General features: G+C 37.8%; 2 protein-coding genes across 2 annotated transcripts; both read left to right on the top strand.

Moving 5' to 3' along the window:
- The first annotated feature begins 384 nt into the window (after window positions 1–384).
- LOC144551883 (uncharacterized) lies at window positions 385–15,315 on the top strand. The gene is made up of 9 exons (XM_078299982.1): window positions 385–435; window positions 12,066–12,162; window positions 12,372–12,551; window positions 12,851–13,000; window positions 13,058–13,126; window positions 13,738–14,143; window positions 14,404–14,514; window positions 14,756–14,860; window positions 15,122–15,315. The coding sequence occupies exons 1-9, from the start codon at window positions 410–412 to the stop codon at window positions 15,313–15,315; spliced, it is 1,338 nt and encodes a 445-aa protein (XP_078156108.1). The 5' UTR covers window positions 385–409.
- A 2,735-nt stretch (window positions 15,316–18,050) lies between these two features.
- Window positions 18,051–23,298, top strand: LOC144551749 (phragmoplastin DRP1E-like). Its single transcript, XM_078299837.1, has 15 exons — window positions 18,051–18,315; window positions 18,401–18,464; window positions 18,737–18,841; window positions 19,421–19,522; window positions 19,605–19,655; window positions 19,741–19,802; window positions 19,890–19,980; window positions 20,087–20,151; window positions 20,241–20,435; window positions 20,711–20,830; window positions 20,923–20,993; window positions 21,469–21,694; window positions 21,798–21,848; window positions 22,135–22,539; window positions 22,944–23,298. Exons 1-15 carry the CDS (start codon window positions 18,172–18,174, stop codon window positions 23,070–23,072), a joined length of 1,881 nt encoding a protein of 626 aa, XP_078155963.1. The 5' UTR covers window positions 18,051–18,171; the 3' UTR covers window positions 23,073–23,298.
- Window positions 23,299–24,282: the final 984 nt, after the last annotated feature.

The raw sequence follows: 24,282 nt of genomic DNA, 5'->3' as shown, positions 1-24,282 counted from the left end.
AAAACAACTCAAATTAGTTTCAACTTGAATTGATAACGAGTGATTATACAAATAATTTGTGCAGCTCTAAATTTCTTTATACTTACTCCTCAAAAGAAAAGTTACAAAGAATTTGAGAAATCTTTTTCGGGGAGAAAAAATCGAAGATGAAAGCACGGTAGAAGGTGGATCGATGGATATCCGTAATTTGGGAGCGCGTGCTGTGCTTGTTTGTTTAGATTAGATAAAACCTACAATATAATATAATATATGTCAGTTAGTGGTGACAACTGAGGGAGGAATGATCTGTCGTTGAGCCTCGTGTCGATCAGGGAGCAGGGGCACGGGATCTCATCTCATCTCAAAAAGGGCTCGATCGTGTCAATCAGGGAGAGGGAGAGGGAGCAGAGGCACGGGATCTCCCATCCAAATGCAACCTATCCACCATTCACCAACGTACAAATTCTAACCTTTTCTTTTAATTTGTCAGCAAAAATGAAACACATTGATGATTTTTTTTTTCTCTTTAAAAATAGTAACAATTGAATCATTGATTCGGTTTAGCTGGTAGAAATAGGTGACCCAATTAATAGTACTTGAATTCAAAATTTTCAAAAAGGAAAGTTAATCTTAAAAGCATTGCTATTTACCTCTCTCTCTCATTCAAAATTTTATAAATATTTTTTTATAAAAATAAAAATACAATCTTGATCTTGAGCGCGCATTTCCCATGACCTCGATCTCCATCTGCACTTTCTTCTATCGGAAATGAAAGATTGTTTCGGCGCACATGCAAACTGTCCTTTCCTAATTTAGGACTTTAGGTGGAGCGTCGCATGATGATGCGTGTGGTGCGCCGCTTGTAGTCTGTAGATGCTGCTTCTTAATAATAATAAAGGTGCATGGTACTGATTGCTGAACACCAAATGTACTTCCAACAACACTTACAAGTTAGAATACTAATCAATTTCGAATGTTCTGGAACCTTTCTATAACACCTTGTTTGGATGGACCAGGAGAGTAGACAAAGAAACGAAATGGAAACAAAAATAATTTTCTCATTAATCATCTAAACACAAAAAAAAAAAAAAAAATTATCGTCTCATCATCTTGTAAATAATATACAAAACTATATTAAAGAGCGCATTGAGATGCACCAGAAACTTCCAACCACGTGTCAGAGATGAAGAATGAAGGCTCAATTCATATAATTCAATAATTAAGCAACTTCATCAATATATTGATAGGATTAGAGAGGTTCAAAATAGTATAACAAACAATCATATTTTATATTCAATTTTCATTAATCAATCTACAAATTAATTATGTGTGATTATTTAATAATCATGACAACATTTTTTTTATCAAGAAACAATTTAAAGGTGGTTTGAGTCTAACGCGAGACAGAAGCGAAAAAGAAAAAGAAAATAAAGCTAGGATTAGGGTTCGCTGTCGTTTTGAGAGTCGGAGGCGTCCTCCTCCGCCTCTGCCCCGCCGTCTCTTGCCTCACTCACTTACTGGGTAGAGGAGGTTCTCTTTTCGAGCCAAGCCGATGAGGTCCTTCTTTCGAGCCGAGCCGACGAGCTGACAAGGTTCTCCTTTCGAGGTGACGCTTCACCAACTACTATCACCTCGTTTCCATTGAGCCGACGCTTCCACTTCGGATCTAGTCACGGCTCATTTACTCTGCCTCGTTTTACTCCGTCGTCCTCGTCACAATCCGACGGCGATGATATGAATTTTTCGTCTCCGCTTCCTCCGACCTCGGATTGCGCTCAAGACCACCTTTCCCTGCTTCGTGACGACACTTGGTAGCATCGATCTCCTTTTATCTATTATAACTATATATGTGAATAAGGTACATGCTTATGGTTGTTGCCTATAACGAGATTGCAAAGAGTTGTCTCCTTTCTCTTCTTTTTTTGTTTTTTTCCTTTTTTTTCTTCTTCTTTCTCCTCTTTGAGTGGTGACTGTGCCGGTCCGGTTGATTCAGTTTCCAGTCTGGTTTGATTCAGTGCCTTTTTAGCTGAGTGGTGACTGTCTCGGTCTAGTTTGATTCAGTGCCCTCTCCTTCCTCCTCTCTGAATGATGACTATCCCGGTCCGATTTGATTCAGTGCCCCTCGGTTGCGCATTTCTCTAAGTGGTATCGATTTTGGAAAGAAGAAGACTTTTCTTCATTAAGGAATGATTATATATCACATGCAACTCAAAAATTACTGTTGTGTCTACATTCTCAGAGAAGGAAATCGAAATGTCCACCTACTTGCTAATTGGGCACGAATAGACCAATTCGCATTCTTTGACTTCACATATCTATTAGTTTCTGACATAGCAAATTATATGATTTTATAAGTAGCTCAATGTATAGGTTTCATACTTTTTAATTTAAACAAAAAACCTATTTAATAGCTACTTTGTAAATCGTTGGATGAATGTAATCGCCTATGGCCTATAGACTTTCAATAAAAAAAAAAATTAAAGATGGTTTACGTTGTATATAAATGTCATAACATGAATTGAAAATCAAAGCCAAAGTAGTAAATTTTAACTTTTATTTAATCTTCCACATTTTGATTTTAGTTCTTTTTTATTATTGATATATTCTATTAATTGATTTATAAAGTAGAATTAGGTGAGATTCAAATTCATAACAATATATTTGAATCTTATCTAATTCTACTTTATATCTAAGAATTAGCATTTGATTTAGTGTGATTTAGTGGCAAAAACACTTCTAAGATGTAACAAGTTACAAATTCGAAACCTAAATAGAGAAAAACATTTTATTACAAAGGTTGAAATAAAAGATGTTGAATGACTTGACTCCCACACCTCATTTCAAAAAGAAATAACAACACCTAAAATATCACACAAAAAGTAGATATTTGGATTGGTATTGTTTCTTTGTATTTCATATGAGGGGAAATTGGAAAGCATACTAATCCATAACAATATATTCTTTTTGAAAACCTAATCCATAACAATATAATATTACTGATGTCCTTGAGTCTATCAACGGTGGTGATGATGGATGAGATAAATCAATGGTGTGAATGTGATGAACAGCAAAACATGATATAGATTTCAGCCAAAAAGTTACTTTATTGATTAATGATTTGGGCTTATATAGAGCCTTACAAAGCACTCTTACAAATAATCCATAGACTATTTCATAATGGCCTATTTACCGATAAGCCCCCCAAAACTATTCTAATAAACGATAAACATACATAAATCTCAACACTCCCCCTCAAGATGGGCAAAAGATATCCATCAAGCCCATCTTGTCACAAAACCTATCTAGATCTATTGAGCTAAGTCCTTTGGTGAGGCAGCCAGCTACTCGATCTCCAGTAGCTACATGACTCAGCTCCAATAGTCCACTTTCTAGCTTTTCCTTTATGAAGAACCTATCGATCTCCACATGCTTGGTTCTGTCATGCTGTACAGGATTGTTGGCAATGCTGATCGCTGACTTGCTATTGCACCACAATTTCATTTTAGCTCCATGATTCACCTTGAGCTCTTCCAACAACCTCTTCAGCCACACCATCTCTGCAACTCCCAATGCCATAGCCCTGTACTCGGCTTCTGCTATCGATCTCGCAACAACTGGCTGCTTCTTGCTCTTCCAAGAGACCAAGTTGCCCCCTACGAACATGCAATAGCCAGCTGTGGACATCCTGTCATCTTGGCAATTGGCCCAGTCAGAGTCACAATAGCCCTCAATGTTCATGTGTCCATTCTGCCTGAAAATCAAGCCCTTCCCCGGTGCACTCTTCAGGTACCTTAGAATGTGATACACTGCGTCCATATAGCCCTTCCTAGGGTCATGCATGTAGCGGCTCACTACGCTCACTGCAAATGAGATATCGGGACGAGTATGTGTCAAATAGATCAATCTGCCTACTAGTCTCTGGTATCTCTCATGATCAACCTGTTCTCCTGCCTCTGCACTTATCTTGGCCTTCACATCAATTGGAGAAACTGCAGGCCTGCACCCCAACATGCCTGTCTCTGTAAGCAAGTCTAGGACATACTTCGATAGAACAATCCCCTCTGCTTCGCGAGCCACCTCGATCCCAAGGAAGTACCTAAGCTGTCCCAAATCCTTCACCTCGAATTCCTTCCCCAATTTTGCTTTCAACTGTGCAATTTCCTCCTCATTATCCCCGGTAATGATCATATCATCAACATACACAGCCAGCATAGTAATGTGATCACCATGTTGTCAAGAAAACACCGTGTGGTCAGCATTGATTTGTTGATAGCCCATGCCTACCATAACCTTCCTGAACCTATCAAACCAGGCCCGAGGGGACTGCTTCAACCCATAGAGTGACTTCTTTAGTCTGCACACCTTACCCTCTGTCTGGTTTGTGCCAAATCCTGGTGGAACCTCCATGTACACCTCCTCCAACAAATCACCATGGAGAAATGCATTCTTCACATCGAGTTGGTGTAACTGCCATCCACCATTCACTGCCATGGAAATCAGTGTCCTCACTGTGCTCATCTTCGCCACTGGTGCAAAGGTCTCATCATAGTCAATGCCATAGGTCTGACTGTACCCCTTCGCCACGAACCGAGCCTTGTAGCGCTCAATCAGATCCTCTGGATTCTGCTTTACTGTGAAGACCCATTTGCATCCAACAACCTTCTTGCCTGGTGGTAGTGACACGAGTTCCCAGGTTTTGTTCTTGCAAAGGGCACTGAGTTCTTCTAGCATGGCTGCTTTCCACTTCGGATCTCCTTTAGCAACCTGCCAATACTTAGGGATAGAGACAGTGTCTAATGATGCAATGAATGCTCTATGTACCGGTGATATGTGTGAGTAAGAGACAAATTGAGTAATCTCATGCGGAAAACCATATCGGTCAGGAGGAATGCCCGCATTCTCGCGAGGAGTCCTTCTTACTGATAGAGGAGTGGGAGGAGTAGAGAGAGGAATCATAGCACCTGTGTATTCTGAGTCTGAGGTGGATGGTGTAAGTGTCTCAGGAGTCGGATTAGACAGGGACTTGGCACAGGTGGCACTGTAGGCACGGCTCCCTCACTCTATTTATTTCTTCTCACATACACCTTACGATATCTCGACTCCCCCTGAGCCTGAGTTCTACCACCTTCGGGTCCATTCCTCTCAACTTCCGGCTCACCCACAGCCGAATCCTCTCTTTGCGGCTCAACCCTGACCAAATCCTCCTTTTCCGGCTCAACCCTAGCCGAATCCTCCTTTTCCGACTCAATCCTAGCCGAATCCATCTTTTCCGGCTCAATCCTAGCCGAATCCATCAGTGGGCAAGGAATACCACTCACACTCACCATTCTCCTCTCACCATCACTACTACTCTCCCCCTCTCGCCTCATACATCCTGTATCGAGCGAGTCTCCAAAGGGTGATGTAGTCTCTGAGGAGTAGTAAGGTTCGAGCTCACGAAATGTAACATCCATACTCACAAACAATCTTCTCTCTACTGGACTCCAACACACATAACCCTTTTGAGTACCAGAGTAATCCACAAAGATGCATTTCACCGCTCTGGGATCCAACTTTCCCACTGTTGGTCTGTTGTCTTTCACAAAGCACACACAGCCAAATACCTTTGGAGGAAGAATACCCCCATTATCTCCTTTTAACATCACACACGGAGTCTGCCAGTCCAACACTCTAGATGGCATTCTGTTGATCAATTGTGCGGCTGTCTGGATTGCTTGTCTCCACAAATGTTTTGGAACATTCATGAAGATCATCATGCACCGGGCTACCTCCAACAAGTGTCTATTCTTCCTCTCTACCACTCCATTTTGTGCTGGTGTGTAAGGGCACGTGGTCTGATGATGTATCCCATGAACTGACAAATACTCCTTGAATGTCTTGTTTGTATATTCGGTTCCATTATCAAATCTCAATGCCTTCACCACAGCACCAAACTGAGTCTGAGTCGCCTTATGGAAATCCTTGAAGCAAGCAAGTACATCACTCTTGTTCTTCATCAAGTACAACCATGTAACACGAGAATAACAATCGATGAAAGTCACAAAAACTATATCCATTCATCGAAGTTGTTGAGCAAGGCCCCTATACATCCGAGTGTACCAGATCAAAGGTATGAGAACTCCTACTTCCTGAGCTTATATACGAACTCCTTGTATGCTTCCCAAACTCACATCCATCACACACAAGTTTTTGTTTGTCAGCTTTCTCATATTTTGATGGATACAAACGTTCCAGTAGGCTGAAGGAAGAGTGCCCCATCCGCCGATGAATCAGAAGCAACTCATCCTCTACACTCACCCCAGATCCTCCTGCCCCCACTCTATCGACCACAGATGCCAGCGTTGTGTTCATCCATTTTCTATCCATGTATCACAACCCATCACGCCATGTGCCCGTTCCAAGTATCCGACCTGTCCCTTTCTCCTGAAAGATCATCTTCGGAATATCAAAGGTTACAATGCATTTCTGCTCACGAATAATAGCACTAATGGACACCAGGTTTACGGGAAAGGAAGGAGCATGCAACACATTGGTCAGAGTCACTGAATCGGTACATCTAACAGTACCCTTACCAACCACGTTCTGGACCGTACCATCGGCTATCTGAATGTTATCTTTGACTGCTAGGTGAGTATAGGAAGAAAACTCCCTAGCAGTACCAGTCACATGGCGAGATGCACCAGAGTCTACTATCCAATCCGATGATCTAGTAGTGGGTATAGCGGCAAGAGCAAGTGTGTCAGCGACCACACTCTTCCCTTCACTTGCTCTTTTCTGCCTCCTCCTGACTATCTCCATGATCAGATCCTCCTCTGATAACCCCACAAGAGCTTCTTTCACTTCCTTTGCAACCATCAGATTTGCCCGGTTGCCTCCTCTTCCACCTCTTCGGCTCCCACAGCTGTGTTCACAGTTCCCAGACTGCCCCCTACCACCTGCATTTATCGCATTTGGTGACTTAGGACAAACCTTGATCAGATGACCTGTTTCCCCGCAGTTGTAACACATGCGAGTCTCCCCCTGGGCATCTGTCATACCTGATCTCGAGGCGACCAAAGCTGATCGCGCACTTGGAGTTCCACTTGGCTCAGCATGTATCCTCATGTGACTCTTTTCATGCATCATCTCGAGGCGACCAAGTCTCGATCACACAGATAACACGCGACTTCCTTCCCTTTCTTGATCCGATCCCCCGATCTCTCGGAAAGACCCAATCTTACACCCTCAAGACGGATCTAAACCATCTCCCCCCTTTCTTCTTCTCTTCCTCGACCCGATCTTGACCTATCTCATCAAGATTCGAGCCCAAACACGATCGAAAGCCCGATCCAATCCCGCTTCTCGGGTGTTGTGGGGTTTAAGCCCCCCACACCGGCCAATCAACACAAAGAGGCTACCTTTGGTGGCCGGCCGACTCTAGAAGAAGAAAAGACCGAGCGACGGAAGAGAAGAGAGGAGCGGCTAGGGCTGTAAATGAGCCGAGTTTGAGCGAGTTACCCCCAACTCGAACTCGGTTTGTTTAATAAACGAGCGAGCCAACTCGAGTTGAGATGGTAATAACGAGTTGTAGAGCCAACTCGAACTCGGCTCGTTATCAACTCGAGTTGGCTCACAACTCATTTAACCAGTGATAGTATTACAACACAAGTTCAAACTCAGCTCGTTATCAACTCGAGTTGGCTCACAACTCGTTTAACCAGTGATAGTATTACAACACAAGTTCAAACATATTTTGCACGAATCTCAAAGCACAAATAACAGTCTAGAGATTCGGGTTTGATTATTTTGGAATTTATTGTGACCAATAATTTGCAACTCTAGTTATAAATGAGCGAGTTAGGACCAACTCGAACTCGGCTCATTTATTAAACGAGTTGGCCAACTCGAGTTGTAAATGAGCTGAGCTATAAATGAGCCGAGTTAAACGAGCTGTAAATGAGCGAGTTACGAGTTCGAGTTTTTTTGCCCAGCCCTAGGAGCGGCGCAGTTACTGTAGCAACGTGGCACTGTAGCAGCGCGGCACTGTAGCTAGGGTTAGGTTTACCATATATATTTTATTCAAAAAGTTACTTTATTTATTAATGATTTGAGCTTATATAGAGCCTTACAAAGCACTCTTACAAATAACCCCTAGACTATTTCATAATGGACTATTTACCGATAAGCTCCCCAAAACTATTCTAATAAACGATAAACATACATAAATCTCAACACATGATTTCTGAGGTGACTTTTGTACAAACAGATAAGACTAAAACTAGTCATATAACAACCCTGTTTATTTTAATTTACTGAAAAAAAAGGTTGGAATCTGGATATTCCAAAACCTCAACAGAAAATTCGTAGGCCAATGAGTTAAAATAACTGAATGCATGATTCTGAAGCTGTATAAAAAATTAAGAAGTATCAGCTGGTACATTAGGAGTTGAGCAAAGGTGGATTCTCTAATCTCTAATACTACTAGCCAATAGTCTATTAATAACTTGCTCTAAAAGATTGCTCAGTTTTAATTCGGTGTTATGTTCCATGCTGTGCAACTTTTTCAAGTCATTATTTGCAGCTCTACAGTTAGATTTCCATACTGCATACCAGTACAGTTTCGGTTGACGCCTAGACTGAAACAGAAAAACAAAATTTTGTCAAAACCAATTGATATTACTTCTAGTTGTCCATTTCTAAATTCATCAAAAACTTAAAATAAGACATTCGAAAGGACTTAAAAAGAGAAAAATAAAGAGAAGTCTCTTCACAGGATACAAGTCTTTTAACTTTTTTGTCTCATGTTCATCTGGTACCAGTATACTATACAGGTTTTCTTTTCACTTTGTTTGTTCCCTCTATCTCGCACTTATTCTAGTTCTGGACCACCTTATTTAGTTTTAAAGTATTTTTTTCAGCGATACTGTTTTAGAAACTCGTCAAGCTGTCTGCAGGGGCAGAAGTAGGTAGAGGGGAAGGGGTGCTGAGCAGTAAGCAACCCCTCGCTATAAATTGAAATTTTCAGTTTTTTCCCTTAAAAATATTAATGTTACAAAAAAATATAGTATTAGCCCCCCTCATAAAATGAAATTACAGAACACTTATTTCTCCAGCCCCCTATCTCAATTTTCTGGTGTCGCTACATAGGGCTGTAAACGTTTATTTTGGCCCGAGCCTGGACCGAGCGAGCTGGACCTAGGTCACCCGAGCCAAAACCTCTGACTTAGCTTGTGACAAGCCAGCCCGAGCTAGCTCGCGAGCTGACGAGCTGGCTCGTTGGGCTTTATTGGGCTGTTATTATACAAATTCAAAAATAAAAAAATAAGAAATCCCATTCAAAAAATTTAAGAAATTATCCAGCAGGCACATCTTCAAGCAACTAAAGTCATATTCTTTCTTCCCAAACCGAAAATACATCAATTTTGCATAATTGCGCCTTTAAAAATGGGACTGGACTTGAAATTATACTGGACTAAATCCTAAATTCACTGTAGCTTAACGAGCCGAGCTGGCCCGGTCCGAGTTGACTCTTGGCTCAGCTCGTTTATTTTGGCCCGAGCCTGAGCCGACCTGGCTCGTTAACAGCTCGGTCCACTACCGAGCGAGCTAGAAGCGAGCCACGACCGAGCCACGAGCCGCGAGCTTTTTTGACAGCCCTACCGCTACAGGCTGTCTAGCAGCGGAAGAGCGGTAGCAGACTGCTATGGTGGTTCTCGACAGGAGAAGTTTGTGTTCCTAATTTGGGTGACCACATGACATTGTTCTGTGTATGGAGCTTTCTTTTTTGTTCTTACTTCTTGTTGTTTTCTCCTTTCAGAATTATTGTATTTTACAGATCATACATGGACCACCAGATCTACCAATTGACCTTGACTGATCCTACAACAAGTTCAAGATAACCAGAAGAAGGAAATGCAATTCACATGTTTTTTTTATTGTACCTACTAACCAATGCTGGACCACCTAGTTATTATTATATTTGGTTTTCAGTTTTTACATGTATTTTGCGTATATATTAAATCTACAAGTATTCACTGAAAACTCCAAAAAAAAATACTTTATAGACATGTTGTCACATGTTTCTACTTCTTTCAATATCAGATCTGTTGATTTCAGTTATCTACTAGATTTAGTAAATTGGAATCAAAACCTATTATACATTCAGGTAACAATGAATTCTAATCCATTATCAAACTACCAAGTTATACATTGGATTTAGTTAACATGGTAATTCTTAACACCACTACAAAAGCAACAGGTACTGGTATGAAGCATTTACATACTAATATATTTAAATATTCGTATAACTGTTAATGAATTTGTAGGTATGTATATCTTGATGAACAGATAATGGTACAATGAGAACCAGCCAAGAGTAACAGTAAAAGAATTATAATCAGGTAATTGGTACCTTATATTGAAGAGACCAATAACACAATAGACTCTCGGGACCCTTATTATCTCTTGCTCTTTTGTATCTTGAACCGGTCAGCTGGCAAGCAATTCAAAGGAAAAGCTGTCTCACATCCTTCCACAGGTGGTTTCTGATCTCACTTTGCAGCTGAGACCTCCTGACAAGACACAAGTTCCTCTGATACCGAAATAGCAATCCAGACTGCCAAAGTGGGATTTCAATGGAAAAGGATTAAAGATTATGGCTTTCATTACTTCCAAACAAGGCTGAATTGTAGCAAATTGTAATTTACCAGCAAACCCAAATTGTGTGTCATGTTTGAGTTGTAACTATTTTGAGTAACTTGAAACTGATGGTGAAGAAAATTAAAAAGAGTCTTAAATTTGAATTCAATCTAAGTTTTTGGGCAAATTATGAAATATAAAATACTACTACTAAAAGTCTTGTAATCGGATGTGGAATTTCTACAAGTTCTAGACCTCCCTTTCGATCTGCTATGATTGTGAGTGGTTCTGAAGGCTATTCTAGTCGTCTAGACTTATAAAAACTTCAATTTGTGTCCATTGCATTACAAAATATATAAACAATCCCAAGTTTTCCTGGGGTCTAATTTTATTAAATTGGAAAGTTGTGGAATCATTTAGATGTGTTCTTCTATATCATTGGGCTAATGTGTCTATCAAGTTAGAGTCAGTGTAGAATTTGATTGGTAATACATAAAAAACTGTTTAAACTCAACTGTCAAGACTCAAGAACTTTTATTTGTTAGATGGAAAGCTAATTAATTCAAATTGGTTCCAATTTTAGACACAGAATATTTAAATAATAGAAAATACAAGTGCAGTTCTTAATTTTTTTTTTGTTTTGATGTCCTGAAATATACTTTTGTACACAGTTGAAAACAACACCAGCAATACTTTTAAAGATATAACTGAATGTACCATGGATGTACCCTAGAACTGCGTATATAATATACGCATTTCAGGAGGATCTGTGCACTGATGCAGAAGTTTTAGGTGGCGTACTGGCATGTATTGTGGAAACCCATTATTTCTCAGAACATTGGGGAAAGAAAAGAGTCACTAAAGTTAGAAAATAGATATTAAATATGATCCAAGTGGGAATAGAAAATTACTTAATTTGTATGTTCAAAGTTGCCTAGTGACTTTGAACATTCTAGTTTTGGGATGTACACAGATAGAGCTCCGAGGTACGTGGAATATAAATAAAGAAAGAATTTCTAGTTTAAGTAAGATTATATAACTGCTAGCTTCCATAGCACCCCCAACCTCACAGTTCCACAAATCTTCTACCAAAAACAATTAACACCGACAAAGAAAAGAAAAAGAAAAAGAAAAAGAAAAAAAGTAAGAACCTCAGCATAGCTAGAGCTAAGATTCTGTACTGATACCTTAACAGTACAACCTTGGAGCACTTTTAACCGAGTCTTTCCCATAATTCATTTATTTTTTGTCTATTAATACTGTTCTTTAGTTTGGTACAGGGAGTACTTATGTTAAATATCATAGTTCAATTATCATTAGTCCGTTCTGTTCTGAAAAGACAATAGTTCCAAAGGCCAAATGCTCAATTAGAAATAAATTACATCTGCTTCCAGTTTACTCGTATATCTCCAATTGGTACCACCAGGAAATGTACCATTTTATAATTGCTTAATGATATCTCCCTGCAGATCCAAGAAGGCTAAAATTATGGATCAGCCGAGAAGAAGCATGAAGTTTGGAAAAATCATTTCTCAAAGAAGCCGATCTGTTCCCTCTCAAACAGCAGTAAGAAAAAAGTTTTACATCTTCTATCAGTAAAATTATTTCTGGTTGAAAAAACTACACGATTGTTAAGTTTCATTATTTTTAAGTCATTTCTGCAATGACCTGTTAGAATTGATCTAGGATAAATCCTTGGGAAACATACTTCAATTTATGGCTACATACATGCTTCAAAATTTTGATGTACTCTAATTATTAGTATCATTTTCTAGAATGAAAGGATGCAAAGAATAGATGAGCAACTAACTGGTACAGAGAGATCCAAAGGCAAATCACAGTTGTCCAAGTGTTATCCCTTGAACGTACCAGACAGCCCACATGAAGCTATGGAGTTCCTCTCTAGATCTTGGAGTCCCTCTTCCTCTAATTTCTTTCAAATTCTCTCTACAAATGTATGCAGCTATCTATCAGAATTCTCTAATTATCTATTTATTCAAGACTGCTTGATTATACCTAGAGATCTGGTTGAATATAAATGAAGCAGAAGATATAGGTCATTACAAATAAGCTAAGAATACTTACAACAGCACAATCTGTTATGCACTGTTACAGACCAGGCAGTAAAACAGGATTCCCACAAATCAAACAACTTGTACATATATAAAAATGTATTCTGCACTTCTATACTAATTTGAACTGTTCACTAGGCAAGGGACGGGAATGTAACTTTAAGTCCTTTTTCTCTCTACAGAGTCTTGTTACATCACATGAAAATAGTGAATCGGATGAAGAAGCGCAAGGGCAAGAAAGGGATAAAAGTTTGGTTGGATATAACCAAAGCTCAATGGACCAACTTGACCAGCTTTTGGTACAAAATTATGGAATTCCTCAAAATAAGTATTAAAAGATATGAACCTTGAAAAACTTAATTGACTAACTTTCAATCTACTTCCTACAGGCTGTGCTTTCTGATCTGAAATCCAATCATTCGGCTCATCAAAACCATACAACCATCCAAACTAGTCGGGTAAGTACATATATTTCATAACAAAAGTACCTTCATATTTGTAGCACGTGGTCCTTCAGAAAGAAATTAAATTAGTGACGGGTTCAATTGCTTTGTCTTTAATGTCTCCATGGATGGCTTCAATTTAAAAAAAAAAATGATTATGAATAATAAAACTGGTGGGGACACGGTTGCTGTGTTTTAATTTTTCTCTGATGCTTATCAATATGAAACCAGAAGACTAAGATCTTTTACTTGTAAATAGTAAAGTGATATAGATAAAACATAAAGATTTTTATTTATTTAATTTGTTATTTAAGTTGATTTTTCAAAAAATGGAGGGCATTAATTAACTCTCCTCCAAATTGTTAGTGACAAACTATGCTGAATTTGATTTTCCCAACAAATTACTCTTTCCTTGAAAGAGTGAAAGTACTTTTCTTTTTTGCAAATTTTAGATTTGAATTTAAGAAAAACTATAGAGGACAAAAAATGTTGTTATGTATTTAAAACAATACATGAAGGAAACTGAAAGACAAATAGTACAATTCAAAGGTATAAATCATTCATGAAAAAAAGCTGCAATAAGAAATAGAAAAATAATTTATTTGTGTTGCATTTATCTTACTTAGGTACAAGTGGGTAACATGAAGTGGCTAAGAGAGGAGATCTTCTCTAGCCTCTCCAAGAGCTGTAGAAGAAAGAGAAAGGAAGTGCTTCGGTTCCATGAGGCACAGATCCATGCGGCCCTTGCTGTGGCCAGGTTAGCAGCAGCAATAGCTGGCACGGTGGCAAATTCAAAGATAGAAACATCATATATCTCATCAAACCGCTTTTGTTTGCCTAAACAAAGAGATGGTGCTTTCAATGAAATGAACACAGTTGTCGCTTCAGCCGCGGCATTGGTAGCCACCGTCTGTGCTGAAGCAGCTGAGTTAATTGGTGCAAAAAGAAACCAAGTCACATCCGCTATAAGAATGGGGCTGGAGAGCCGAAGCTCTGCTGATATGCTTACATTAACAGCTACAGCCGCAACTTGTAAGTGTACCAGCTTTCTAGGGTAAATAACCACAATCAATGTTTACTTAGTTTTTTATTTAATTTTGCATTAATAAATAAACATATTAGTCAGGAGATTTAAACTCAGGATCTTCTTAAATAAGGTCATTCACTATTTAAAAACAAAAATTCAGCAGTAGTTGTGAATTATTTAAAGATATTTATATTCAATATGTCATTTATTAAGCTCATCTTATGTTAATTGCTAAATTTGTAGTTTAATTTATGTCCTTGTTTAGGCTTGAGAGGGGCAGCCGCACTAAAACAGAGAGCAGAAAGTAACAGCAGTTTTCCTGAGGGTTACAAGTTTCTCCAAAGAGGTGCAAGAATGCATCTTTGCATGCCTACTGGTAGGAAACCCAAAACAAATCTATTAAATATATACAATATTATTTAGTTATTGACACCAATAGAGAATTAATTTAGGCTTAACTTGAACATTGAATAGTGACAAACAAAGATAAAAATATATATAATAAATAATCACAGTACTGCTTTGACATGTGTACAGAACACAGAAATCCTTGCTTTAAACTAAGATCAAAGAAGTGCTGATTCATTGTTTCTTATTTTTTTTTTACAATTATGCAGGGAAGGTTCAACTAAAAATAGTCTCAATTTCTTTGAAGAATGATAAAATAATGTTGAGGTTGGGCACAAGACATTTACGCGGTGCTTTAACCACCCACGAAGAGTGTAAGACAATCCTTCATAATTATTTTTGTTAGGTCTTAATTAAACAAAACTAATGAGATCAGATTCGTACCAGCAGAGCAGCAGACTGGAACCAGTAAACCAGCAAACCACCTGACTCCTCCAGTCCGGTACAAGCAAATACCAGTACCGCTGTTAGAACACCTAGGCTAGCGTGCACAAACTGTTGAGTCTATTTCGGCCCAATATAAGCCAAGCCCAATGGGCCCGAGTCTTACTTGATAATACCTTTTTGAGTTGCAGATAGAATTTTTGATGCATTGGATGATTCAAGAGATAGAGGAAACTTTAAAGATGATAATAGCTTCTTCTGCGTGACTCTGTGCACAACCGGTGGAACCATCCAGTTGTTATTTCAAGACCAAAACAAATGTAAATTTTGGAATTCTACTATTTGTGATATACTGTCTACTCACCGCCTAAAACACAATTATTGATATTCTGTGTACTATTTTGGAGTTCTACACTTGATGTAATCAAACTTTGTTAAGAAATCCTAAAAAAAAAATGTATTAATTCTTGTTTGAGTTACCAGTTAGGTTGTATAACTGATCATGTTTAGTTTTAGAGAATTGATTTTGGTCACTGGAATTATTTCGTGTTATATATATAGCAATTTTGTAATAATAGCGTCAACAATGACCCTATTTTCTCTGAATTCAGATCTTCCAGGTACCCGACACAATACAATTGTCAACAAACGGATCAGATTAATCTGGCACGAATCTCAAAACGGGCCCACAGTTCCATAGGCACCCGATTAAAATTGGTGCGGTTGGAATTAATCTGAATTGTCAGTGACCTGGGAGAACTAATGATCCTATATAAAATTTTGAGTAAAACTAGGGTGTTCTTAAGTCCACCAAGGTGTTTGGTGAGCTTAACTTCAAAATATATTATATCGGCTTCAAACAACAAATTTTAAACCTTTGAAATTCATTTACCTCAGGTGATGAATTTACATGGAATTTTTTTTCATAAACCATAATTAATAAAACGAATTTTACGGAATCAATATGATTGTTTTTTTTTTCAAAAACCATAAGGACCGTATGGTCCCTACAGTCTCCAAAATTGTATTTTTTCAGACCGTATGGACCACACAGTCTTACTTCTTCTTCTTTTAAACAGAAATTTAAAAAAAAAAAAAAATTGTATTAAAATATTAGAAATATTGAATATATTTCTTTGAAAATAGATGAAATATAATATAATTTGATTTATTAGAAAGACTGCAACAAATAACTCGGATCAATATTTTTCAGATCGGATTTTTCGCGGCTGTAAGAAAAATTAATATATTTCTTTATGTGTTATTGGAAAAAAATAAAAATGCTTAGATTCTGAGTTATTGATCCCGGTTCAAAAGAAAATCTAGGTAATTCAGAAAATATTGTGATCCTTCCAGTACATTTAATTTATGAAAAGTTGTATCTATTTTTGAAAAAAAACAAAAACTTTAAGTTATTTAATGATTGTTATTCAAAAAGAATTATCAAAACAGATACAACTTTTTATAAATTAAATGTTCTAGAAGGATCACAATATTTTCTGGATTATCTAGAAGTGACTTTTGAACTGGGATCAATAACTCAGAATCTAAGCATTTTTATTTTTTTTCCAATAACACATAAAGAAATATATTAATTTTTCTTACAGCCACGAAAAATCCGATCTGAAAAATATTGATCCAGGTTATTTGTTGCAGTCTTTCTAATAAATCAAATTATATTATATTTCATCTATTTTCAAAAAAATATATTCAATATTTTCTAATATTTTAATACAAAAAATAAAAAAATTTAAAAAATTTCTGTTTAAAAAAAAAGAAAAAAAAAGGTAAGACCGTATGATCCATACGGTATGAAAAAAATGCAATTTTGGAGACCGTAGGGACCATACGGTCCTTATGGTTTTTGAAAAAAAAACCAATCATATTGGTTCTGTAAAATTCGTTTTTATTAATTATGGTTTATGAAAAAAATTCATTTACATGTAAAGATTTTAAGTTTTCAAATTATTTTAGTATAAAGTCAACAGGTCAAAATTAGAAGATTTATAAATTAATTCTAATGCATTAATATTTTTAACACTTTTTGACCACTTAACTTTATACAAAATTAATTTGAAATTGTAAACTTTATATGTAAATTCATCACTCGTGAAATAAATTAGTTTCAACGGTTTGAATTTATTGTTTGAAACTAATATAATAGATTTTGGAATTAAGCTCACTAAACACCTTGGTGAGCTTAATAATACCCTAGTTCTATTATAAATATTTTTATGGTGAGGCGTAGTTTACAATTATTTCGAAACAGAAAGTTATTTTTTCCAATAGTAACAAAAGCACATTTTTAATTTTTAAAATCTTTTTTTAAAATCAGGGTAGATTGCCACAATGCCACCTCAATATATACCTCATGGACCCAAGTGGAGTGGCTCCACTTTTGCATTCATTATTTATGAACCACGCTCCACGCCACGTAGATGTCTTTATGAATAATAATGTTCACGGACAAAAAATGTTATTTGTAAATATTGTCTACAATTAATATTTCTATATATGAAAAATTCTCTTTTATTTTTCTTTTTTTTATCCCAATCTCTTTCTTATTTTACCTTTCTAGATGAAAACGGTGCTTATTAAATCTAATTAAATTTTGATTCTTTAATAAATTACTGTTTGCTCTAACAGAACAAAAAATGCAAAGATTCATGAGAACCGGACCGCTAACAGAACAGGTAACAGCAGACTAGACTTACCTCCCAAGGAAATCCGGACCAGAAACAAACGCGTTGAAAATCTCTGAAATTTTTTTGAAACCATTTGAAAAAACAGTCCGCTCCGTGGACCCCATTAGATTAGACGAATCATCTTCCGACACCTGTCGCTGTCCTTATCCGACCGTTTGTTCATCGTCTCATGGGCCCAAAATACCACTATGCCGCCAGTGCTGCCCTATTTATCATTTTTTTCTCCCACTTCTCTCCAGTGTCAGGAAATTGGCTAGAGTCCAGTCCTTTTTTAAACCGTTGGATTGACGAGTAAACCATATATGAACATCGTATCGGAAAAGGAGGTATCAAAAACTGGAGATAACATGACTAAGCTTTTTTGAGAAAATACAAAATAAAATAAACACACAGGAAGACAAATATGCTCCTTTTTACTTACTGCTTGCTATGCTATCGAACCATTCACTGAGACAGTGACCCCGAGCTTGTTGCATAGCTTTCTCTGTATTTCAAGTTTCAAATTCTTTTGAAAATCTAGGGTTAGGGTTTTTGCCATGGCGACCATGGATAGCTTGATCGGACTAGTGAACAAGATACAGAGAGCGTGTACGGTGCTAGGCGACCATGGTGGCGCCGATGGCTTCTCGCTACCCACTCTGTGGGAGGCGCTTCCCTCAGTCGCCGTTGTTGGTGGACAGGTATAATTGTTGAGTGATTTTTCTTTGATGAATTGTCGAATTTGATTAATATAGTTGTAATTTTCGTTTCCCCTCTTGTTGTCAGAGCTCTGGCAAGTCGTCTGTTTTGGAGAGCATAGTTGGCCGTGACTTCCTTCCTCGTGGATCCGGTCTGAACTTGTTAATTGTTGTGTTTAGTTTAGATAATTTTATTATTTATTGTTGTATGTTCCAGCATTGATCACCTATTGGCAACTGAACATTCTCAAAATATCTCATATGCCCCACGAAGAAAAGCAGTACAGGCCTATCCTTCCAAAAGAGGATGGGTGTTCAAAATAGAATTGAAAGTGACTAATAATGGATAAATCATACTTTCATGTGCATGCCTGCCATTTGTCACTTGTTGGAAACTCATACAAACTTTTATAATTTTTTGAAGGTATTGTGACTAGGAGGCCATTGGTATTGCAATTACATAAAACAGAAGGCGGGCAGGAGTATGCTGAGTTCCTTCACTTGCCCAAGAGGAAATTTACTGATTTTGGTATGGCAGTTTTTGTTAATTTTTTTGTTAATGTTATATTGTGCAGGTTCAATACTAATCCAAAATATTCATGGTTGCAATTAGCAACATGTTAAATGTTGCATTTTGCTTCTGTCCTTAAGTCTAGATGTTTGTTTCCTCTTGTTTTTCTTAAGATAGTTCAAAATTTGCCTAGAATCAAGTCAGGCCAATTCATGTTGTATTCAGTCTGGTGAGAACCTGTCATGAAGTCGGATGCAAAAAGCCACAGGCAGCTTGCTCAGATAAATCTGTCTTGATTTGAAAGCATTGTTTAAACTCTATGGTGTGTGTGTGTGCGCGCGCAAATAAATGTGTTCGTTGCTAATGAGAAATATCAGTTTTTAGTTGCAACTATGAGTGATGTTTTGTGCTTTTTGTTAATTCGGTAAATGATTGTTGCAATTTTCAAAGTATTGTTTTTGTTGTTGTAGTTTGAACTTTGAGACCACAAAGTCTGAAGCATTAACTTATTCATTTCCAACATGCACAGTCTGAAGCATTAACTTTTTCATTTCCTACATGTAAGAATTACACAACTCTTTCTTATTTCTTCATCAGCCCTCGTAAGAAAAGAAATACAAGATGAGACAGATCGAATCACAGGAAAGACAAAACAGATATCCCCTGTTCCAATTCATCTCAGCATTTACTCTCCAAATGGTACTTGTATTTTCTTGATATTTCATCCACTGAAAGATTCTCCATATATCATGCAGTGATATAACATTGTGCTCTTTCACAGTTGTCAACTTGACTCTGATTGATCTTCCTGGCTTAACAAAAGTTGCTGTGGGTATGTATGTTGATTGCTTTGTTTATTGGTTCTTGCATTACAGTTCCCGCTTGAAATTTTTCATGAAATCCTACTGATTTTACAGAGGGACAGCCTGAGACCATTGTCCAAGAAATTGAGAGTATGGTCCGTTCTTATGTTGAGAAGGTAAAATTAAATCATCAATTTGTTGAGTAAAATATTTTTATAAGATGATCTGAGGAAGACATATTGATATCTGATTTTAATTTGTAGCCCAATAGTATTATTTTGGCCATCTCCCCTGCTAATCAAGATATTGCAACATCTGATGCCATTAAGCTTGCTAGGGAAGTTGACCCTACAGGTACTATTTCAAATAGTAATGTTATAGTACTAACTACTAACAATGATAATGTGCTTTAATTACTGTGTTTTTGTATTAATATTGAGCTTGTAATAATTCGATTTAGGTGATAGGACATTCGGTGTCATGACCAAGCTTGATCTGATGGATAAGGGGACAAACGCACTTGATGTACATCTTCTCTCATTTCTTTGCACCTTTTTTTCCACTAAAGATATTCATTAAATTATGCAGATATTATGTTGCTTTGTCTAACATAGGTACTTGAAGGGAGAGCCTACAAACTGCAACATCCATGGGTTGGAATCGTGAACCGCTCACAAGCTGACATAAATAGAAACGTAGATATGATAATTGCAAGGAGGAAGGAAAGAGAATATTTTGCTAGTAGTCCTGATTACTCTCACTTGTCCAGCAAAATGGGTTCAGAATATCTCGCACAGCTCCTTTCAAAGGTGTGCATAATACATCAATTTCACACCTTTTTTTTTTTTTTGCAAATAAAGGGACGGGAAAATACAAGACATTTGTTAACATATTGTTGATGTGAAAATAAGGAAGCTATTTTCGTTGTGCAAAACTACCCAAATAATGTATGTTTATTAAGGATTTTGCTATAGTGCCCACATGAACCATGAGATGTACTCAAAGTTGAAACCATTATCTGAATTGCTTGTAAAATGGTTTAAATTAAGTTAATTTTGCTTTGTCTTATGTTCACTCTTTTTAGCACCTAGAGGCTGTGATCAGGGCACAGATTCCAAGTATCACCTTGCTAATAAACAAAACAATTGATGAGCTGGAATCAGAGATGAATCATCTAGGAAGGCCTATTGCTGGTGATGCAGGAGTAAGTTTTACATAAATCTTCTTATTATTTGTGTTGTTATGTTGCTGTAGTATGACCTGGGCCTCATTTTGCTTGGATTGGCATGCTTACAGGCTCAGCTGTACCTGATTCTGGAGCTTTGCCGTGCCTTCGACAAGATTTTTAAGGAACATCTTGATGGAGGGTAAATTGCAGCTAATTCTTGCCTTACAGGGCCCATACATTTATTGACTGAAATATTGCTTGTTGCATGTTACCGACATGTGTCCCAGTTTTCTTTTTCAGGAGGAGGATTCTTATTAAATATGTTTGTTGGCAAATAAACCTTATGAGGTTGAGGGCTCACTTTAGGTTTGATATCAAGTATGTCCAAAGAATGTTACTTGGGTAGTATTTGTGAATACAGATTCAGTGCAATAACTGACCGTGTAGAATGAGATATGAGTCAATTATTTTAATCTGGCATGAATTTCGAAGCAGACCGAATTGATTTTGGCCTGGCTGTGAGTATTCTACATGGTCAGGTACCCTAGGGATACTCAGTATTTGTTGAGGTCACTTATATCTTATCTTCTATAACTTGATTATTGTTAAGTTTTTTACTCGAGGTTTTCTGTACTCTCTACTGAGTAAACAATGTTGACTATATATGCATATAGGCGACCAGGAGGTGACCGGATTTATGGGGTCTTTGATAACCAGCTCCCGACTGCTCTGAGAAAACTTCCTTTCGACCGGCACCTGTCATTAAACAATGTTAGGAAAGTTGTATCAGAGGCAGATGGTTACCAGCCCCACTTGATTGCTCCTGAGCAAGGTTATCGCCGCCTCATTGAGAGTTCTCTTAATTACTTTAGAGGCCCTGCAGAAGCTTCTGTAGATGCTGTTAGTCCCCCCCCCCTCCCCCTCCCACATACACTCTCCAATCACACAAATGATATCTTACTTTTCTATTCCCTGATTCATTTTTTTATATTTTTAATGTCAGGTACACTATGTTTTGAAGGAACTGGTTAGAAAGTCAATAGCAGAGACTCAGGTAGGCGATTGAAATGTCATCCTGTGTTGCTCATAAAGAAATTTTTATAATTAAATTATATAAGAGGGTTGAAATGGGGATCATTTCTTGAGACACAAAATCAGCTATACCAACCTAGATATGTACCTGGATGCAATTTATAGTACATGATCAATTTGGTCACGTACCTTTGTGCAAATCAGGTTTTTTTTATCAGCATAATATTCTTCCAAGCACATACTGATATGAGTAGTTTTGTCATTTTTTTATAATTATGATAGACTGAGAACTCATTTCACATTGTCAGGAGCTGAGACGTTTTCCAACCTTACAAACCGAGCTTGCTGCTGCCTCTTACCACTCCTTAGAAAAGTTTCGTGAGGAGAGCCGGAAAACAACAGTACGGCTTGTGGACATGGAGGCCTCTTATCTAACTGTAGAATTCTTCAGGAAGCTTCCACAAGAAGTGGAGAAGGCAGGGCCCGATGCACGCGGGTCCACTCCTGCCAACTCTGCCAATAACAGTGCTCCTACCTTGGATCGGTACAGTGAGTCTCACTTCAGGAGAATAGCCTCAAATGTGTCGTCTTATATTGGGATGGTTGCGGAGACACTTAAGAATACTATACCAAAGGCTGTGGTTCATTGTCAAGTCAGAGAGGCAAAACGGTCATTACTAAACTACTTCTACACTCAAGTGGGGAGAAAGGAGGTACAAAATATCATAACCTTTCTACTTTTAGCTTTGCTAGTAGTGTTGATTAAGATCAATTACGCTGGTTTGTCTGCAGTTACACGTAATCAAGTCCCATGTAGACTTTGGTCTCATTGATGTTTTGACTCGTATTCCCAAAAGCCGAGAGTGGTTTTGTGCCCTTTACCCAATATTTGATTTCATGTCATTAACCCCTCTGTATAATTGTGCCTCAGTTTTGTTTTAACTTGGCCTAACTTGGCAACAATTATTGCCAATTGTGCAAATGGCACAAGAAAGATCAATAGAAAAAGAACTCTTAGAAATAAAATACGGATGAACTTAATTTTCAAATAAGTAGGGGTACAAGTCTTTTATAAATTGATTAATCCCCTTTATTTAATTTTTTTGCAAATATTCAGGCAAAGCAGTTAGCTCAGATGTTGGATGAAGATCCGGCCTTGATGGAGAGGAGACAACAGTGTGCAAGGAGGCTGGAGCTGTATAAGTCAGCTAGAGACGAGATAGATGCTGTGTCGTGGGCCCGATAAACCTATCATGATTGAGGCTGAATGTCACCTTTTGTATTATAGTATGTGTAACCACTTTGGTTATCATTTCTTTGTTGTTATGTCATCAATGTCAGTGTGGCATTTTCAGGATTGCTGCTCACCTGTCCTCTATTTCTTTTATTCTTGTTTGTGAAAATTTATTAATTTATTACTGTCACTGAATGGCTAATTTGAGTTAACTTGATTTTGACAAAGAGCAAACCAATAAGATCTGATTTTATCTTTTTGAAAGCTAAAAAGCAAATAAATGTTCTGTAAAAGTGGTACAGGTTGTGCGTGGCAAAAGCGTTTGTTATCGGGCGACGCCAACCTTATCTTTTAACAGTTTGACTGTACTTTAGGTATGATTTTAGTTCAAGACACCAACTTTTGACTACAGTTCCATGCAAGAAGAATCCAAAACTTGTTCAATTTAACTGCTATATATCCAAATGGAACCAGCACACACCAAAGTCTTAAGTCTTCTCCTCACCCATCTCCAATTCTCCATTTCGCCATCGCTAACCAACCAACCTAGCAATAAAACATAAAGCCCGGAAGCAAACAATACCTCCCCTTCTATTCATGTATCAACCACACACTCCAAAAGAAAACAACATCTAACCACTAGTCAATCTCTATTATTCATCATCATCTATGAAGTGCAAGCTCCATCCCTACCACAACGGTGCCGGTGTGTGTGGCGCATGCCTCCATGACCGTCTCCTACCCCTAGTCTCCTCTGATAAGTACTCCCCGAACAATAAACCCGACACTAGTTCCTCTCCACCACCTCTCTCTTCTTCTTCTTCCCAACCAGCACCAATTCTCTTCCCCCGATCCGTGTCCCCTTATGTCCCTGCCTCGTTTCAAGAAACAAAGTTACATTTCTTCCATACTCCTCAGGCTGGTCCTGCCACCACTTGCTCGAAAAAGAAGGGAAAGTTCTCCTTTGTGTATTCATTTTTTGGACGCGCTAGAAAAGATAAAGCAAGGTCAAGTTCCTCAAGCTCGGGGTGGATGTACCGGTTCATGCGACGCGGTAGGAGGAGAAAATGCCATGTGGACGATGTGGAACCCACAAGGAGGTGTTCTGGTAGAGCAGCTATGCCAGGTCAAGGTGGTAATAACTTGGCATGGAAAGCAGCGGGCACAAGGTAGATTTGGATGAAGATGCCTTTTGTTTTGTGATTTGTTTGGTTTTTTTTGT

The sequence above is a fragment of the Carex rostrata genome, chromosome 3 (assembly GCF_964058835.1).
Source record: "Carex rostrata chromosome 3, lpCarRost1.2, whole genome shotgun sequence".
Lineage (NCBI taxonomy): Eukaryota > Viridiplantae > Streptophyta > Magnoliopsida > Poales > Cyperaceae > Carex > Carex rostrata.
This window is presented reverse-complemented; position numbering and strand designations above follow the sequence as displayed.

What these genes read in the sequence shown, in the direction of transcription:
- LOC144551883 (XM_078299982.1), top strand. Translation starts at nt 410, where the DNA reads ATGCAACCTATCCACCATTCACCAAC. An exon ending in AACAGCTACAGCCGCAACTT is followed by an intron (nt 14,144 to 14,403) that starts GTAAGTGTACCA and finishes GTCCTTGTTTAG; the next exon opens with GCTTGAGAGGGGCAGCCGCA. An exon ending in TTTAACCACCCACGAAGAGT is followed by an intron (nt 14,861 to 15,121) that starts GTAAGACAATCC and finishes TTTGAGTTGCAG; the next exon opens with ATAGAATTTTTGATGCATTG.
- LOC144551749 (XM_078299837.1), top strand. Translation starts at nt 18,172, where the DNA reads ATGGCGACCATGGATAGCTTGATCGGACTAGTGAACAAGATACAGAGA. An exon ending in CTATTGCTGGTGATGCAGGA is followed by an intron (nt 20,831 to 20,922) that starts GTAAGTTTTACA and finishes GCATGCTTACAG; the next exon opens with GCTCAGCTGTACCTGATTCT. An exon ending in AGTCAATAGCAGAGACTCAG is followed by an intron (nt 21,849 to 22,134) that starts GTAGGCGATTGA and finishes TCACATTGTCAG; the next exon opens with GAGCTGAGACGTTTTCCAAC.